The following is a 20,945-nucleotide window of genomic DNA, read 5'->3' as shown; positions in this document are numbered from 1 at the left end:
TACTGTTGGGTGTCCAGATGAGAAATCCAAAATTACTATATCCCCACGATGTATGGGCAAAAGCCAATGTATACAGAAAATGAATTCAATTGGCTGCTTAAAAAAGAATAACTGTATAATCAATTTTATAATAATTTTCATTGGTGGAAGTTATTCTGGTGAAGCGTTAAAAAAAAAGGGGGGGGGGCCTGCCATTATCATATCAGGATATCTTTTAATGCATCCTCCTCAAAGGCCAAATTATTACAACTGAATACTAAAGAGATTACAATTCTAGAAACAAACAAAAATGTAATAATGTGGTTCAAAGACATGTTCACGTTTTCTTTGTTATCATTACAGTATGGACCTAATGACAGGATAGCAATGTATTTGACTTTTATTATCTGCAGTGAATTATTTTAATTCTTTGCTTCCAGGTCTACATCTCCCTTTATTGCCTTGCTGTCTCTCAATTTACAATATTATCAGGGTATTTTTTCTCTTCCACACGCTGAAAAGACCATATGATGCTTTCTAGGGAATAGGGAGATGGCATCCTAGAAGCAGAGAAAGAAGTTTCTCATTACACTTCTGTACCTCATAAAAGGGCATCCATGGGTGCTCACGTCTGCCTCCTTTCTCTCGGTCCTGCTCTCTACAATACCCAGGCGTTCCTGTACTACCTTCAAAACTGGGTTCCTGGCCACTTTCAGCCCTAAGCACTTTAACCTCATCCACTGTGTCCTTACTCTTATCCTCCAGGGCTTAGTGAAAAGCACATTCTGCTTTTCAAAGTCTGAACATTAGTATGAGCCCTATCAAACAACATTCTAACTGCCTCTCTCACCTCTGAAAGTAGCTGTGAATAGCCTGGATCATCACGGGCTGGATTGTTCATGATGAGAGAATAAGCCCAAAAAAAAAAAAAGGTCACTCTATATTCCAGAGGGGACTCCTTATGTTTTTGCTTTACAGTATTGACATTGGTGACTGCTGCATCAGACCCAAATAAAACTCAGATAATCTCTGAACACAAGAACTGCCACTGTCCCTGACATCCATAGCCCTGTGGAATATGCAGCCAAACACCAGAACCAACTCCATTATGGCTGATATCTCCTCTGGTGAAAGGTTTTTAACATTCACCTTTGTGTATGTATCACCCTGGTTGTTTTGGAGTGTGGTTATAAGCTCCATAGGGGCAGCTTTAGAGTCCAGATTGCTCAAGAATGAATGAATTATAAGGAGATGGAGCCTCCTCAGACAATAAAACACTGTCCACATTAATGCTTTCTCTTTCCAAAAGTTTCACTGTCTGATTAAAAGTACTTGTCAGTTCTGTATTCTCCAGTTGCACTTCTCCTAGCTGTGCTTGTACAACACCATTCTGCTCCTTAGGAGACTCTCATTCCTAAGCTTTCTCAATCAATACCTCAGAACATGTTACACATTGTGCCCATAAGCTCAGTGACCTTGTATCTCAGTTCTTGTATCGCACCCTCCTGCACATCTTTGATTCAGTTTTATATTTTTTGCATTCTAGTTTCAGTGCTTCATTTTGTTGCTACTATCAAATCCTGAATAACCGCAGCTTTTGCCCTTTTCTTAGCAACCTTTTTGTTACCAAAAAAGTTGCTATCCAGCAGTTTAGCCACCACTTCAAGTGGATTCTGGCTTGCTAGGATGGATATCCACCACCTTAAGGGGACCCACACGTCTACATATCTTCCGAGCTACTCCACTGTCCCTTAAAAATGCCTTGAGCCCTTCAGTACTCCTAGGTAGCAGTCCCTGGGACATTGGCTGTCAATGTAATCTGCAAACTGCCTAGCTTGCCAGAATGTTGGATTGAAGTTCACTTCCTCAGCAGATGGGTCTAATAAATATTTATTAAAGAAAAACACTGTGTAGTCATCAATTACTCACAAGTGGGAAGCTATGAGGACTATCTTACCACATTCATCTTCAGCACTGGACAATACAGCTTCAACCTCACTTTGTTACACAAATTTTCTTCATAACTTTTTGTTATCTTTTCTTATACATATGTATTAGTCTCTTATTTACATGTAAACTCTCCTCCCCTGTCAGTACAGGTTTAGTATTAGGTCAAACCAGTCTTTTCTTGCTTTTTAGCTACTTTATCTTTTCTTGTTCTCACAAAGACGATTACTCAGGAATTCCTTACACATGAGCAACACTAAACATGATTATTCTGCAATTACTTACATATACACAGTTCTACTTATGCTTACACTATTAAATGTTATCAGAACAGACTCTTAAAATCCACAGCAGGCTTCTGTCAAGTCTAATATACCTTCACTACCAACACACTGGACTCGTGCTCTGGGAGTCCGCCAAAAGTATCCCACAGATCGACTTTCTTTTTCCTCTGGACAGTCAAATCTGGTGGACAGTCAAGTTTTCCCAAACTGCACCACGAACAAAAGGCTAGAACAATTATGTTTTAGGAGGGTGCTAGGAAGTCTGGGAAATGGGTGGTTGGACTCAGGCCCATATAATACAGTGTAGATGCTCGAGCCTCAGGTTGGGACTCAGGGATCAACAATTTCTAACCTGGGTTTACAAATGAGTGTAGATACTCATGCCAAAGGTTAACAAAAGCAGGATCTGCAAACTCAGATTCTACTAACCCTGGGGTTACATTGCAATGTAGACAGATCCTAAGAGACCATGCCATTGTTTGTGTTGTATTCCACAGACTTGCATTCTAGCATTTCTCTCATGTGATTCTTTTTTTCTGGTGGGGGGACGGTTCTGTCTCAGGAACTCCATTATAAAACAACCTCAAATCTGAGCCACCAATCTAACTCCAGACACTCTAGAAGGCACTGCAATTTTCAAGACAATATAAGGAAGCACATGAATTTAGAGTACTCAGAAAAATCAGCTGTTAAACAGCAAATTATTTTTAATGTTAACTATAATGGTGTTGCCACCCCACTATAAAAACTATGATTATATGCCAATTAAAATAAGGGTAAATCAGATTTCAGGTTTTAGTGCAAAAGCTAAGTCCTTCTGCCCTTGCACAGAACTGCACAATTGCCTAGGAATATGATGTGTCTTTTTTGTTTGGTCTTACTCCAATTTATCAGGTACGGACCACTGGTGGAAGACAGAATGTTATATTTACACATGATTGACCAATACTCTAAACTGGAAAGATAAAGCTAGTTGAAAATTAGGCCTACGTGGTGAAAGTAGGCAAGGTATCAATTGGTAAAGTGCCAGATTTGACAGGATTCTCTGCTGTGCTTCCATGCCACTATGTTTAAATCTCCCATGCTTAGAAGCCCCAGAGTGCACTATCTTCCAGTGCAAAGTGACACTTCTACTGACTTGACACCACAAATTAAGTGATAGTGATTAGTTCTAGGATCAAACTTTTCAAAACACCTAAATGTTTGGATTTGATTTGCGTCAAAGAAGAGGAATTGGTTCAGTCTGATTATTATCTGCTCCTAACTAATCCATCCAGCCCTAATTATTTTTAATTTGTTTCCATGTATACTTTTGTACTAAAAAGGTATAAAATTAATATGAAAATATGCATTTGCATGAGGAGGTAATTAAGTTATATAACAATGTTCTGACATCTACTACTACCAAAAATGTTATATAAATTGTATTATATTTTTATTTTCTGGATTGGTTTAAAAACAATCAAGTTAGCACTGTTGATTATTTCCAGACCTTTAAAAGAGAACAGTGAAACCATTCTGCATGGCTGGAGACAGACAATGATGGGCTGGTTGTGACAACTAAGAGAAAAGGACCAGGAGGAATTCCAAACAGCCAGAAGTTTCCAATCCTTACCATGTCCTCAGTGTGGAAACTGTAGAAGAGATCTCTATCGATCAAGCTGGTTGACTGGAACAGAGAAATGTGCGGGACACACCTGTGGATGACTGGTTAGTCTAACCCATAGGAATAATCAAGTATGTCCACAAAGATTATCCAACTATTCAAGAATACAGACAACACTGGTTGGAGATTCTACATCAAGAAGACAGGGAAAAATACACTGCAAAAGACAGGCAGACAACGGAGCAACATGTTGTCTTCCTGGACTGAAGATATGAGGCATGACTAAGATTGGACAGCATTCTGAAGTTAGGGGCAAGAACCTACTGGAAATGGTGAATATGGGTGCTAGTGACGCTGCTTCACAGGATACATCACAGATTATAGATGATTTAAGGGAACTCGGAAAGATGCTGAAGGAGAATGCCTAAGTGATCTTCTTGGAGATCCTTCCTATTCTGGGAGTGAAGGAAGTCAGAATGCAGAAGATTCTGGAAGTGAACCACTGGCTAGATAAACAGTATAAGGTAGATGATTTTGGTTTTGTGGAACAGTGGTCCACCTCCTATGGGAAGAGTATAGTTTGAATGGCTTCCATCTCATTATCAGTAGCAGGGAAACCAATCTTCATGGGGACAAGTTGGCTAGACTAGACAGGAAAACATTAAATTAACAACAAAAGGGGAGGGTGAAAAGAGTGGGCAAAAGAAGGGAGGGGAATAGCACTCTATGTCAAAAAGGGCATAGCCTGTTTCCAAGTTCCTGACAACTTGGAAGCAAATGATGATGAATGCTTATGGATCAATGTTTTAACAGATACAGTACAAGATGGGGTGCTATTTGGTGTCTGCTGCAGACCACCAAATTACACTAGAGAATAGGACAATCTATCCATAATGCACCTGTTTATAACGTGTAAGAAAAAAGCTGCATTACCATAGAAGACTTCACTCTGGGTGATATATGCTGTAAGTCTCATGCTGCCAGTACTAAAGCATCCTCGGAGTTTCAGAAGTTTCTAAATGACAATTTCCTAATTCAAAAAAGTGTTGCGTCCATTATGGAGGAATTTTATATTAGATCGTATCTTGACAGATAAAAAGGAAGTGATTACAAAACTAAAAAGTAGTGGTAGCTTAGATACCAGTGATTGTGTGACTTGATGACACTTGTAATGTGCAAACCGAATAAATTCCAAAGCATATACTTGGTGCTTTAAAAGGGCCAATTCACAAATCTGAAAACAATTATAAGCAGATCAGTTGGGAGAAAGAATTTAAACCAAAAACTGTGAATGATAATTGGGAACTGTGTCAGAAAATTTACTAATGGCCCAAATAGGCACAATCCCGCAATTGAGAAAGAAGGCCATACTGGTTTAAAAAAACCCAACAACCTGGTTTAGAAGGGAAGTGAATGCAGCTAACACAAAATTTAAAAAACGTATAACAGATGGAAGAAAGAAGAAGTTGATGGTAATGAATATAAATCAGAAGGTAGGAATAGTAGAAAGTTGACAATGGAAGCAAAAGGATCCAAGAAGAAACTTATGGCCAGCAGAGTTAAGAACCTATAGAAATGCTATTGGTCCATTATTAAATGAAATGGTAAAACTGTCAATAATAATGCAGAAAAAGTAAAGGTTCAATAAATATTTCTGTTTTGGGAAAAAGTCAGATAATATATTCATATCATATATGGTTGATAAAATACTTTCCTTTTCAACAGTAAATAAAGAGGATGATACACAACACTTACTGAAGTTAGACATTTTTAAATCAGCAGGTCTGAATAACTTGTAACTGAGAGTTTTAAAAGAACTGCCCACAAAGTTCTGTGTACCATCAGTGTTGCTTTTTAATAAGTCTTGGAACACTGGGGAAGTTCCAGAGGACTGGAATAAAACTAATGTGTGCTAATATTTAAAAAGGATAACTGGAAGAAGATGGATAATTATAGGCTCATCAACCTAATATAAGTCCCAGGCAAACTATGGGGATGGCTCATATAGGACTTTAAATTTTTTATTTATTGAGAAGATAATATAATTAATGCCAATCAATGTAGGTTTATGGAAACCACACCTTGTCAATGTTACTTGGTACCTTTTTTTGATGAGGTTACAAGTTTGACTGATAAAAGTAAAACCATTGATGTAATACACTTAGACTTTTGTAAGGCATTTGACTGGTACCATGACATTTGGATAAAGAAAATAAAACGATATAAAATCAACATGACACATTAAATGGATCAAATAGTGGCTACTGTAAAATAGGGAATCATCGAATGTTTCGAGTGAGTCCCACAGGGATCAGTTCTTGGCCCTACCTTGTAATATTTTTATCAATTATCTAAAAGAAAACATTAAATCATTACTGATACAGTTTGCAGATAACGAAGATTGGGGTAGTGGTAAATATTGAAGACGATGGGTCACTGTTAGAGAGTGATCTGTATGGCTTGGTAAGCAGGGCACAAGCAAAAAATATGCATTTTAAAGCTGCCAAACATAAAGTCACATCTGGGAACAACGAATGGCAGCCATATTTATGGGAAGGGAGCTTTATACTGGGAATCAATGACTCTGAAAAGGATTTCAAGGTTCCAATGGATAATCAGCTGAACATGAGCTCTCAATGTGATACTTTGGCCAAAAGGATTAATGTGATCCTTTGCCTAAATAGGGGAATATCAAGGAGAAGTAGGGAAGTTATATTACCTCTGTGTTTGGCAGTGGGGCAACTGCTACTGGACTACTGTGTCCACAATTTTGGTATCCACAGTTCAAGAAGGATGTTGATAAATTGGAGATTCATAGACTTTAAACTCAAAAGGGACTATCATGATCATCTAGTCTGACCTCTTGCACGTTGTAGGCCACAGAACCTTGCCCAACCATCCCTATAATAAACCCATAACCCCTGGCTGAGTTACTGAAGTGCTCACATCATGATTTAAAGACTTCAAGCTACAGAGAATCATTTACACTACCATTTACACTAGTTTAAACATGCAAATGACCCATGGCCTCATGCTGCAGAGGAAGGCAAAAAAAGACGGTTCAGAGAAGAGCCACAAGAATAATTAAAGTACTGGAAAATATGCCTTGCACTGATAGTCTCAAGGAGATAAAACCGTCTAGTTTAACAAAGAGAAGATTAAGGGGCAAGATGGTCACAGTCTGTTAGGATCTATATGGGGAATATAAATATGATAATAGAGGGCTCTTCAGTCTAACACATAAAAGTATAACAAGAGTCAATGTCTGGAAGCTGAAGCTAGATACATTCAGACTAGAAATAAGGTGCAAATTTTTAACAGGAAAGGTAATTAACCATTGGAACAATTTACCAAGGGTTGTGGTGGATTCTCCATCAATGGAAATTTTAAAATCAAGGGGTCCCCCCCCCCCCCTTTTTTTTTTTTTTTTTTTTTAAAGATACGTTCTAGTTCAAACAGGAATTCAGGGAAGTCCTATGGCCTGTGTTATACAGGAGGTCAGACTAGATGATTACAATGGTACCTTCTAACCTTATAATGAATAAAACTCTTAACTCCCAGTGACTAGTGTCATCCATTGGCATTTGCATCACCACTGCCAAATTCTAAGGAATCTCATTTTCCTACACTAGATAAAAAATATGTACTGTAAGTCTTGCAATTAAGTTTATAGTATATAATTTAAAAGCAGGAACATTAGGTTTACTTACCACATGAAGAATTTTATTTTCTGTTTCATATACTGTGCAATCCTATAGTAAAGGGAAGAAAAAAAAAAGAAATGTGAAATTATTTAAAATCCTAGACCTATGCACATTAATAAAATATTAACACTTTACACAGTTAGAATATGTCTTTTACATTCACACTCCCATGTACATTGCAAAGTCATCTCTCCAGGTTTTATATGAATGTCTAAAGGTTATTCTGTATTCTCTGGGAAACTTTACTACAGTAACTACTAATTAACCTTAGGGATCCATTCTATTTATATGACTATAGTTATTGTTCTTTGTAATGAGAACTATGCATCTGTATCGGGGCAAACAGACCATTAATATAAGCAGAGATATGTATGCAGAAACTCACTAGCATGTAAATGATAGGAATACATGGCCATTTAGACCTAGACACACGTGACCTAGTCCTAAAGTTCTCAGTCAGGCAAAAAAGCTTGTTGACTTTAATATGATCTTTTTTTTTTGAGCGAAGACTGTAGTGCCAGGCCCACAGCCATTGAGTACACATTTTTTGTATTACTCATGTACCAGATGGCATGACTGAATGATGGGAAGACAAGATGTTTCAGGGAATAGACATAATTTTAATGTTTTTTTAAAAAGTTGCGCTTGTCCCAGATTACAGGTATCATATCTGACAATCAAGGGTTTACTGCTGTGAGCTCAAAAGCTCTATATATCGCAATGCAATATATCACAGCAAGTTGCTATATTTTTAGACATTTGCATGTGAAATGGCAGATATCCCATCTTGAGTTATATTTACAGATTTTTGTGAAACAAAGCTGATTTGTCATTACTGATTTGTCAGGGACTAGAACCACATTGTGCTAGGTGCTGTTCAAATACAGAACAAAAAGATGATCTCTGCCCCCAAGACGTTATAACCTAATTATGTCAAAGAAATTCATACCATTGATATTATAGTAATAATATAAAAAAGAATATAAATAAAAATATAAAAAAACACATTACTTCTAAGATCAATTTTTAAAAAATAAGCCATAAAATTTTGCCCCCAGTTTTGGATACACAAGAGTTTTTCCATTTTTTTGTTAGCAAGAACTAAATTTTAACAGAGAGATTGTCAGAGATGTTACAGTTTACAAAGCCGGCAGCGCTTGCTCACACTGGAATTGAAGTTCCCACAGAAAATAATGAGAACAGGGATTTATTTTCGTATTTCTTGTTGATAGATTTTTTTTCCTAATAGAACCAGGAATTCTCCACCATCTTATTTTAAGGTAAGTGAAATGTTGACCCTAACTAAACTACTTGGCACTTCCTCTTAAATATTAAATGGACAGGAAAGAAGGGGACTGTTCACTTTATTCAGTGCAGAGGTGTTATAATTGCAAATGGCCACAAAGACATAGGTACATTTTATGTTTTTGGATGGACAGAAGTTGCTTACAGGAAGTGGACAGATATTTAAGAGGATAGATTATCTTAGACATGACAAGGAAATAAAGGTCCAAAATGTTCCTGACCCTTGTGTGGTTGCATAGGAAGATGTCATGGAGCTTCTTCTTCCGTGTCCTGCGCAAGGATCAGAAACAATTGTAGTCTCATGACATGGGGCCCACAGAAAGGAGCAGGCATCACCATCCTAAGGACAAGTGCAGCATGTGCACATGTCAGGGATCAGACCTCCTGTAGAGCAATCACTCCCCAAGCTCCCTGTGATAGCATTTCTCCACGTCACTGCAACAAAAGCCTGAATAGCACAACCTGGATCAAAATCTATTGGCAGTAGGGTTTTAAATACGCAAGAAATGCATTCATATTTCTTAGCTCATTTATCACAGCAAGGGTAATGAATCATGTCACTCTTGGTCAAAGGCTACTACTCCTTCATCTTGCACTTTGATTGAATCCAATTACAGGTGGTTGGACCATTAAGTGTTTTTCACTGGACCAATTACATGCTTTGATTTCAAGAATACACTTTAGGGAGAACATAAACCCTAATTATAAAGAACTAAAATATTGAATATTTGCAGATCAGATCAAATTATCCATCACCACAACAATGAAACAGACTGGTCTTCATCTCTCTTCTCATGACAATATGCTTCAGAGTGACCAGATTTCTGCCCAGCAGAGTTACATACAATATTAATACCAGGCAGTTACGTGCTCAGCTTGTGAAGCTGAAGACATTGGTTTTAAATAGTAATGTTGAACAGCATGGCATAAAGATATATGGACACATGCATGCTGCACAAGCCACAAAATACCATTTTATATCCTACAGATAGAACAAGTAAAATATTTGAGGTCAGATAAGAATATACAAGTTTCAAAACCAGGTTTTTTTTTTCTTCTGGTGTAATTAGACAAGTTCTGAAAACTTCACCTCATTAAGGTTCCCCAAAAAGAGAGAGAAGCAATCGTGGAATGAAGATGGCATTTATAACATTTAATTATGATTTCCTAGCCAGACATTACAGGAGATTCTTTTTGAATATTTAATGTGTTTAATAAGTTCTGAGAAAGACATAATTTTGCTATTACAGAGCTGAGGTACAATAGGGATTCTGGGGAAACATGAAGGGGCCTGGGATGCCTCAGCATGGCTGGTAACATGTCTGAATTTTTCATTCTCCAGCAGAAAAAGTCAGTCCAGCAGCACACTAGGATAGTGTGTAAAGGCCCAAAGTGTTGTATCTCACTGGAAAGGGGAGATGACCACTTCCTTATTACTAACACTGACGGTTCACTAAACTTTGGACCTTAAATCTGTAATTGGTCAGGATGTGAATGTTGTTCATACTGTACTTCAGAGCAGTAACATCATTTGGGGAAATAATATTTTCTTTTAAATTTTTAAATATTTTCTAATATTTTAAATGGCAGCTGTTTGAAACTTCTGGGAGTTTAGAATGTTGGAAATAGGTTTGACAGAGATAAATTCATGAGCAGACTGTAGATTCAGTAGGTAAACAGGCAATATTACATAGTTCTGCAAAACAGCATACATATATTTATGCCACATATTGCACATATATTTAAATACACACCTCTTACAAACTACAAGCAGTAACAATAGCTTTAAGGAATATCTTATTAGAACCCTTAAAATATGGTTTCCTATATTATCAAAGACCTGCAGAAAGAACAACTAGGACAATAACCATTTAGAATGCGTTAACAAAATACAGCATATCATATTTTAAAATATGTAAAGCTCATTGTTGCAATTACTACACAAAACTGATTATCAGAAGAGTTTAGCATTGTGGCTCATTCAGCAAATGATACTGTAAATTTCCATTACTATAACGCAGGCAAAAAATTCATCCCATATTGAACCTTACAATAGACTTACAGAAATTAAAAAATGCTTTTTTTTTTCCCATATAGTTTCAAAAGATATTCAGTTTTGGAAATTATTAAACTACAGAAACTGGTAAATAGCTTGTGATTATGATTCATTTTGTGTCCACATATCTCAGGAGTGTGCTTGGGGATTAAAAATAAAATATAATAATGTATAATCAAAATGTAATCCCTTTTGACATGACTAAAAATGACTGAAATGGATGAAATCTTACATTTGGGAAATGGAGAAGAGGTTTGCATAATAATAATTTGGTATACAATTTTTAAATATAAAACTAAATGCAAAAAATCCTCCTTTATGCCTTGTCTACACACAAAGTTGTACTGATTTAACTAAAATTGGTTTAAAAACTGATTTATTCTGGTGCAACCCCCCTGCATGCCTACTCTTGAATTGATTTAAATCTGGTTTATATTGATTTAGCTTACATTGATTCTTTACTGAGTTAAACTAAATTGATATAAACCATGTCTAAATTGAGTTTAAACAACTTACAAAGGGGTTTGCAACCTCTAACTAAATGAGTTTAAATACACATCTTTTGTTAAATCAGTGGAACTTGCTATGTAGACAAGGTCTTAAGGCAAACCTTTGTTCTAATGGCAACTTTAACCTAGCATATTGCATATTCTACATATCTACAACAAAATAGTTATTGCGCTATACATAATATGAATGGGACTGGAGAAAAATAGTCAGATTTCAGGAGGAACCTAGTTCAGAAGTGGAAGTTGCCGGCCATGCTGCTATCAAACAAACACAAATTTCTCCACAGCACCACTGGCCTCTATGCAAACTCAGTGATGATCTCTTTTCTCCAGCTCTGCTTGCCTGCTTGCAGCACTTACTGTTAACAAAACAGAAAAACTGAAATACAAAATATGGAGCCTTGAGTTTTACATTTCCTGACTTTTTTTGGTGATAATGATGTGATCCACATATTTTCCCCTTTAATAGCCTTGCTTTCAGTAAGAAAGAAAAATAAACACATTGGCCTGAATAATTAGAGTTGACCCTAAATAGGAATTCTCAGTTCTGCAGGAAATTCCAAAATAAAAAAAAGAATTGATCCAAAATGGAACAAAATATGAAATTTCCCATGGGATAGGAATTCCAAAATTTTGTTTAGATAAAGTTGAAATGACATCTGATTTTGATCTTTCAGAGATGTTTCCAAGGCTCACTGAGCTGTCTGGAGCCTACCATTCTGGGGTTCTTGGGAGCCCCGGGAACCCAAGCACCATGGCAGTCCAATCTGGTGGGCTGACTTGGAATCAAAAACATGGAAGTCCATGCTGCTGAGAATCCAGGAGCGCTAGAAGGAACCCCAGGCTGCTGAAGAGTTGGGCAAGCAAACTGGCAGGCAGCTAGACAGGTTTCTCAAATGGGTGGGAAGGGCACAGAATTCACACAGCACTGAAGTGGTGATAGAAGGAGCTACCACCTTTACTATTGCTGTTTGGCTGGACAGAGTTTTCTGCAAAGTTTGGTTAAAGAGTGCAGCAACACATTGGTCTATTTTTCAAGGTTAGGATACGGAAAAGGAAAAAGCTTGATTAAAAAAAAAATTAAATGACACTAACTGAATATAATTATAAAGATCTCTTATTTTAAGTAGAAATAATTCTCTGTAAAATAAGAGATCCAGGGATTTTTTTTCATGCCTACGATTTTCCTATCTCTGACATTCTTGGTTTTCGCATCTGAGAATTTAGGTGTCTTTCAATAAAATAATTTTTAATTTCTCTCATTTAATTTGTCCCAGAAGCAACACAGCTACCTTAGTCAGGTCAGGCCAAGTAGGTAGAATGTGCACCGTGTGGTCACAGAGGAGACAGGGTTTTTAAAAACAAACAAATAAACCTTCCAAACTCCCCAAATACTCAGCCTAGGGAGTATATTAACCAGTGACTTTTTTTTTGGTTTATAATTAATATTTCCATCTCAAAGCCTATTCAAAGCAAAGACATCAATGTGTGTTCGTGCTAAATTTCAAGTTACAAAATTCAATCTTTTTTACTGTAGTTCTCTTCTAAAAACATATGCTTAGAATTTCTTTATAACGACAATAGTAGTCTTTTCCTACTTTCCTATGACTAAAAAATGACTGAAGAAGTTTTGCTCAAACTTAAAAAAAATAGTCAGCGAAAGCCCAAAAATGGAAAATTGCAGCCCAAGGGCTAATGCTGCAGAAGAATACCCTGAATTACAGTGGATACTTTTTGCAGTGTTGTACTAGATTAATCGGTAGGCTCTGGAGTCACAAAAGAGCTATATGCCTAGATGGTTAGACTGAATTTATGGCTGCTGTGCTTTGCCAGAACAGCACAAAGCAGCTGGAACTCACTGGTGAATCAACAGCATTTTTTCCCAAGTGGGTACACTTATATTTGCCTTAGTTAATATTCAGTATGCATGATGGAGTACATTTCCACATGCAAGCTTATATCATAATATACCACATCTCGGACTCACAGAGATAATAATGTACCTTTACAGTATGTATATTAATGAACTGACTTGTTGGAACAGATGGACAGCATGAAAAATCCTGGTTTTAAAAGAATTGTACTCATATGCCCACTAGATCTGAACAGTTTACTTTAAGTTGTGAACTATGAGTTTAAAAATAAAATAATGAAAAATTTCAGATCATTCCAACATATCTTTTTAACAATAAAAAAGTTGAACATACAAAAAAGTATCCTCAGAATACAAATTATATATTTTTTAAAGGACGGAGCTTGAAAGTTAATGACAGATTTAATTAGCTTTAATTTTGAAATTCACTGCATCAGTTATGTTGCAATCAGGCCTTTAAATTTATAGAGTTTGTATTAAAAAGTTTAGTCATATGAGTACTGATAAATTAACAGCTGTACACAGCATGTTAGGACAAAAGGTGAAGAATAATTTAGTTCATTTCATTTGCAGTTGGGATTTAAAACACACCATGTATATTGACATAATTTGGGAACCTTTAGAGAAAAAAAGAATACTGGGCTCTAAAGCTCCACACTCGTAGTAAAGAAATGGCTCAATGGGTGAGAGTCTGGAAAACACAGGAAAATGAAAATCCAGACCAGTTATTAAACTGCCATAATTTAAAGATAAGATATTGATAATGAATACTATCAGTTAAGCAAGGGAAATGTGGCACAACGGTCTTAAAAATTCCATTTCTTCTTATTTTTCTGTTGCACTGGCAGGGGAAAGGCCTGAATTTACTAGAATAAAGCAGATGCTGAGAATAACTCACATTATATAAGGGATCAGGAGCTTTCTGTGCTATGAACCTGGCAGATTCCAGAAGATTTTGCAAGCCATCAGCAGAGGCTTGGCAGACACTTCAAGGCCAAAGAACAGACCTGACCAGAAATAATAGTATGAATTTTGAGTAGTTAAAACTTGCCCAATGCTGAAGTTTATCTTTCATCCACAGTGCTTAATTTCTGGAGTGAAAATATTATCATTAAAATTATAGTATTCCAGAACCCAAGCAAACAGTTTGACTGAAAGTATGCTTTCAAAATATTTAAGATTAAGAATTTTAAATTATGCAATTTCTTATTGCAATGCATGTATTATCAAACATTGTTTCTATTTGGGTGTCTGGGTGATACATTCGACTTCATAAATCATATAACTTATTTTGTGTGCTTGTTTGGGGTTTTTTTTTGCAAATTTCAAATGAGCTTGAAGATTTCTTTACATTCAGCCAGATGATGTTATTGAAATAGGTAGGCTCAACTATTTATCCCATTTTCCTTTATACTACTACTAATAGTGTAGTTACTGATAAGCATTTCCCACAATGTGTCTTTCATTACTATATTTGTTAATGAAGTGTTATGATGTCATGTTATGTTAGGCCAGCTCTCACTTATCTGTAACTATATCTGTGCCACATTGCTAATGAGAGGTACAAGGTTGGTAAGGTAGTATCTTTTATTGGACCAACTTCTATTGGTAAGAGAGACAAGCTTTCACATTTTTCATAGCTTTGTGAAATGTGTTCACCTACAGCTGACATGGTGCTTTTGTCTTTTATTGTTTCCTTGTGTGAGTTCATTCGAGAGTGTAGTGATTGTCCGGTTTCACCCACATAGTTGTTATTGGAGCATTTAGTGCACTGGAGGAGGTACAACACATGTTGGGATAGACACATGTAGGATGCAAGGATCTTGAAAGGTGTATTGTGGGGGGTGCTGATCATTGTAGTAGAGGAGATGTGTCTGCACATTTTGCATTTGTTGTTCTAGCATCACTTTTCACAAAGCAATCACTGTATAATATATGACCTAACAGACCTCATTCTCAAAGGAAACCTGCACACTTTCAAAAGATGAGCCTCAGAGCTTAAATTCATAATTTTCTAGACAATAAAAATCATGCACTGAATAGACATTGGATTTAGGTCTTATTATAACAATCTATAACTCAATACCAAACCCTCCTGAGCAGCTACTGCTCCTTTCCTCCCTATGACTGGAAGGGAGTTAGTGGCCACTTCACTTTGAATGGTCCCTTGAAATATATGTTACCTACTCAGGCTAAACAATCTGTTCCACCTTGTATTATTAGCTGTGAGACTAGGTTCATAGACCTGGAGAAGAGCTCTGTGTAGCTCAAAAGCTTGTCTCTCACCAACAGAAGTTAGTTCAATAAAAGATATTACCTCACCCACGTTGTCTCTCTAATATCCTGGGACCGACATGACTATACGAGCATTGCATATGTTATTAACAAGTCATTTATGACAAGTTATATCATATACCATATGAATTCATTGTTAATATTTTTTCTGCAATGATAGGTTTCTGGGAAGACTTCACAGACTGTTAACTTACATCTTTATAATCACCTCTACCACAAAGTTAGACATAATATTGACTGCCCAAGCCATCTGGATGCAGTATTCCTGCACCTCACATTGAAAATTGTGGAATATGCCCACTTGTATTCTGAGCTATAGAGGAGATATATATATATATATAACCATAGGACTGGAAGAACCTCAAGAGGTCATCTAGTCCAGTCCCCTGCAACTCATGGCAGGACTAAGGGATATCTAGACCATCCGTGACAGGTGTTTGTCTAACCTGCTCTTAAAAATCTCCAGTGATGAAGATTCCACAACCTCCTTAGGCAATTTATTCCAGTGATTAACCACCCTGACAGTTAGGAAGTTTTTCCTAATGTCCAACCTAAACTTCCCTTGCTGCATTTTAAGCCCGTTGCTTCATGTCCAATCCTTAGAGGTTAAGAACAACAATTTTTCTCCCTCCTCCTTGTAACAACCTTTTATGTACTTGAAAGCTGTTATCACGTCCCCTCTCAGTTTTCTCTTCTCCAGCTAAACAAACCCAGTTCTTTCAGTCTTGCCTCATAGGTCATGTTTTCTAGACCTTTAATCATTTTTGTTGCTCTTCCCATAGGATCTTGCCTACCAACTCCCTGAGTTTGCTGAAGTCTGCCTTCTTGAAATCCATTGTCTTTATTTTGTTGTTCTCCCCCTACCATTTCTTAGAATCATGAACTCTATCATTTCATGATCACTTTTGCCCAAGCTGCCTTCTACTTTCAAATTCTGAACCAGTTCCTCCGTTTGTCAAAATCAAATCTAGAACAGCCTTTCCTCTAGTAGCTTTCTCCACCTTCTGAAATAAAAAATTGTCTCCAATAGATTCCAAGAACTTGTTGGATAGTCTGTACCCTGCTGTGTTATTTTCCCAACAGATATCTGAGTAGTTGAAGTCCCCCATCACCATCAAGTCCTGTGCTATATATAGGAGATTATATATATAGAATTTTAAAATAACATAAAACTAAAATTGATGTCATGAATGGAACAATGGTAGGATGTGGCCCAGAGGCAATCCACAGAGTCCACTTGACCTGTACATAACGCATCTTCTCTTTCATGTTTTTCCAATTTAGTTAAGTTTTCTATATAAACATTATCTGAGTTGCATGCAACTCAGATAGACAAGAAATGTACGAGGGAGCCGAAACTGAATGCAGTCAGAAGGTTGTTTCTATGAACTGGAAAACAGACAAGCTATTGAAGATGACCACAAAAATATGTAAAAGTAAGTCCTTAATGTCTTGATGGAGTTATCACTCTTTATTTGTGCCTGGAAGCCCTGCCAGACTATCCCCATTGGCTTGAATACTATGCCCACTAACAAGAGGGGGGGAAAGCAGACATGTTTCCATCTCTGCAAAGAATTTTCTGTTGTCTATATTAACATAATAAATGTTCATGATGACTTAGGTGAGTTAGCATATTGTATTGCTTCTATTTTCATACCTGGCACAGCCAGTCTTGAGTTAGCAGGTGTTTATGAGAGAAGGTATACATCTGTCTCTCTCTCTCTCACACACACACACAATATTAGCTATTATACATACTCCAAAATATAACGCTGCTTACAGGTGACTGCATATTGCCTCTTCATCACACTAAAACAATGTCAGCATTTTTCATCTTTTAGAACAATGAATGTATATGTATTTTAAATCAAAGTAATTTGCTTGGGAGAGCTACATAACCAACTATTCGTTAATGTCCTTTTTTCTGCAGAGAAACTTATGCAGTTCCCAAGTTATATCAAGACACAAGATATGTTATAAATCCCCACATCAAATTAAATCAACAACATTATTTTTCACTTCTTGTCCTGACATGCTATGTAGAGTTTCTGTGCTTTGGTAAACAGCTGCCATATTTCACCCCACTGCCCATTTCAATGGCAATATTTCATTGGTGGATGAACTGATCTTTGTATAATCAATTTAGTGGTATAGATCCTTTGCTTTGGGGCACAGCTCCTTATGGAGCTCCCAAGTGGGAAGATGATGTTTGAACACCACTGTGCCCCTTAAGGAGGAGGTGAGCATGAGCTCCCTTCCGCTGCGTGGTGAGTGTGTGGTACAAAGGCACATTTAACTCCTGCCCTTCCCTGCCCCTTTCGGGTTGGCTTGCATTGCAAGTGAATACAAAGATGACGACTGTGGCTGGCCCCTGCTCTAGAGACGCTCCCCTTTTGCATCTACACGAGGGCCAGTCAAAATCTGGCACTAAGTGCTTTGGTATCCTTCAGGAGGAAAAGATACAGTTATATGCCTAGTTTTTAGATCATAGTTTTAAAAAAATTGCTATATGCAATTGATTCTTTTAAAAATATAATAGCTAGGTAACTTATGACCACTCTCCACAAAATATCCATCTTAGCCCTATTATAGACCTTACGTTCAAGCTCTGTGTTTCAATTAAAACAGTACAGAAATGTGTCTGCATCCACTATTTTCTAATAAGGAATTTAAAGGGAAAACATGGGACAACTTATCTATAGTGGTGACACTGCTGGTTATAACAAGAAAAGTTACATTTTTATTCGTGCAGCCTGTACATTTTATGTTAAAAGTTTGAGACCAGATATACATTTTTCAAGACTGTATGTGCCTGGGAAGATGCTCCCCTTGCACAGCAAAAATCACAAGCATGCTTTTTTATGCACAGTAAAACTGAAGTAAGGCTGTATTCACTGAATCTTTGAACCTACTGTCTTATATTAACACACTAGGACATCCTCTCAGTTCAACAAAGGCTTCTGTGTGAGTACGGTTATTCAGAAAGAGTCCATTTCAACTCCCACATAAAGAGTTAGTCCAAATAGTTATATCTGCCACGACACTTGCCTCAAACATAAAATTTCTCAGTAACATTTCCCTTTTCCTTAAACATTAAATCATATATTCTTTAGGTTGAAATATCAGCATATTTCTTACAAACCAACAGCCTGAAAGAGTCACACCGTCAATTTTGAGAGAGAGAAGGCAAGCAAATTTATGTTTTGATCGTGGCTTTATGGGGCAGCACGAACAATGGAGAATTTTATGGAAAATAAAAATGCTGTCCATTTGTAAGTGAAATGGTGAATACATATATTTACTTCATATTTTCACTTCTTTAAAAATGGCCTACCGCTCTTTCAGTCCCAAATCTATGCCTGACTGCTATAAAGTATTTGATTTTTTACTCAACTAATATATCTTAAATAGTCCTGCTAATTTTTTTTATATTTAAGAAAATTGCACCAAATTTTCAATAACTGCTTTTTCACTCTACAGTTCTGCAAATGATAGAAACCCTGTGAGAATCATTGATTTTGTATTATAGAGTATGTCACAGGGAATTATGTAGTGGTAGGCTTAGGCAAGCTTCTGAAGCGCAAGAAACTGGACTAGAAAGAACATGAAAACAGTCATTAAAATTCACCTCTTCCCATTTTTGGTCAGAACATAAATTCTGCAAAAAAAGCCACTCTGTCATAGTCTGTACTTTACTAATTGTGCTCCTGGCCCTAGCCTGAACGAGGAATTGTAGACACAGATGAAAGAGGTTATTTTTAATTTCAACCACACTGTTTGAAACTACGAAAAAGGCATACTGTGAATTCTAAGCAACAGTTTCGGAGGCTCATATTTTAAGCCAAACCGTGCATTTAAACCAAATTCCATTCATGCAGTTTGTTTGCATCTTTTCACTGAGGTTTCCTTTTGTGGGTTTCCTTTTTTCTTGAGGGAATCCAAGTACTGTTTGAGAAATGAAAAGAGCTCAGTAGGACAACACCTATATGCAGGCAAGCAAGGAACAGAAACTTTATAAAAACAATTGTAATGTTACCCAAGATGATTACATTAGAATATTCATTCTCTCCTTCTTTAACAGTTTCTGTTGTCTTACTATATATTGTTTTGAAACACATTGGTGGGTCTGACCAGAAACAAGAATTCTGTTTCAGGAAAAATTTCAAGGTTTCAGAATTTATTTTCATTCTTCATAAAAACAAAACCAAGCCCTTTGAAATTTTTTCAGAGAAAGAGAGAGAGACCCTAAAATTGCCAATAGCTTGGTGATTAGGACGCTCACCTGAGGTATGGGAGACTCAGGGTCAAGTCCCTGCCCTGTGTGATTCAAAGAAGGCACTTTGACCTGGTTTTCCCACATCCTAGTCAAGTGCCATAACCATCAGGCTATCCAGTCAGTCTCTCTTTCAATGTCTCCTGTGAGAGATGCTCCATTTCACATAAATAATTAAATATCTATCTGGCCAGAGAGAGACTGACTCAATAGCCTAGTAGTTAGGGCACTTGCCTTGGATGTGGGAAACCCAGATCAAGTCCCTGCTATAAATCAGGCAGAGCCAGGACTTGAACCTGAACCTTCCCACACAAGTGCCCTAATCACTGAGTTATTGGCTTTTGGAATGGGCTGCCCTCTGGTTTTGACCAGAAATTCCTACCTAGCTTTGAGCAACTTTCATCGAAACTGATACGTTTCCACAAAAAGTTTCAATTTCAATAAATTGGCATTTTTAGTGCAAAAAAATGTTTTGTCCAAAAAATTCCCGATCAGTGCATCACTATTTTTGTGATAATTAAATGTAACTCTATGGCCAGTCTGCTGTCAAAGCAGTATTTAGCTATGCTGCAGAACCAGATTCAAAAGTGATAAAAGTGTATGTATTTATGTAAATGTCATGATTCTGTTTTCTGTATGCTACACCTTTAAATGTAGGAAATTTTCTGCTTGCTTGCCCGGAAGTGGGAGAAGGGAAACAGTACTGACAAGCTACTTTAAATGATTGTTAACAAAGAGAAACCACAAGATATTGCTTTCTGCAGCTGTCATCTTAAACTGGCATTCAGCACTGCCCTCAGCAGCCTAGTAGAAGGCTCCCTGTATTTAAAAGTGCAGCACAAAGAAAGCTAAAATCACATGGGACTGAATCTCATCTCTCTGACATGAGTATAAATCAGGAATTACTCTATTATTTTCAATGGAACTGCACAAGGGTCAAAGCAAGCTGAGGGAAGAATCAAGCTCAGTACCTCCCTGCAGTGGGTCAGTTCAGCAGCCAGCTGGCCTAGTGATCACACGATGGCTCCATAGTTCTTTTCCATCCGCTTGTTATAGAGTGGGCCCTGCCGGGTCACGTAAGGAGGGTGGGAGAATGGCTCACCCTCCTGTCTAT

General features: G+C 37.1%; 1 protein-coding gene across 1 annotated transcript in view; it reads right to left on the bottom strand.

Annotated features, from left to right (window-relative positions):
• LOC137153984 (connector enhancer of kinase suppressor of ras 2-like) overlaps positions 1–20,945 on the bottom strand; it is a 474,493-nt gene that overhangs the window by 275,285 nt on the left and 178,263 nt on the right. Inside the window, exon 5 of the mRNA XM_067549753.1 lies at positions 7,527–7,568. Within this exon, the coding sequence (XP_067405854.1) occupies positions 7,527–7,568 (42 nt within the window). The remainder of the gene's footprint in view (positions 1–7,526; positions 7,569–20,945) is intronic.

This window comes from Emydura macquarii, unplaced genomic scaffold, assembly GCF_026122565.2.
Source record: "Emydura macquarii macquarii isolate MOO-44397 ecotype Brisbane River unplaced genomic scaffold, CSIRO-AGI_Emac_v2 contig_1253, whole genome shotgun sequence".
NCBI lineage: Eukaryota > Metazoa > Chordata > Testudines > Chelidae > Emydura > Emydura macquarii.
The sequence above is the reverse complement of the archived record's forward strand: the minus strand, read 5'-3'. Positions and strand labels throughout refer to the sequence as shown.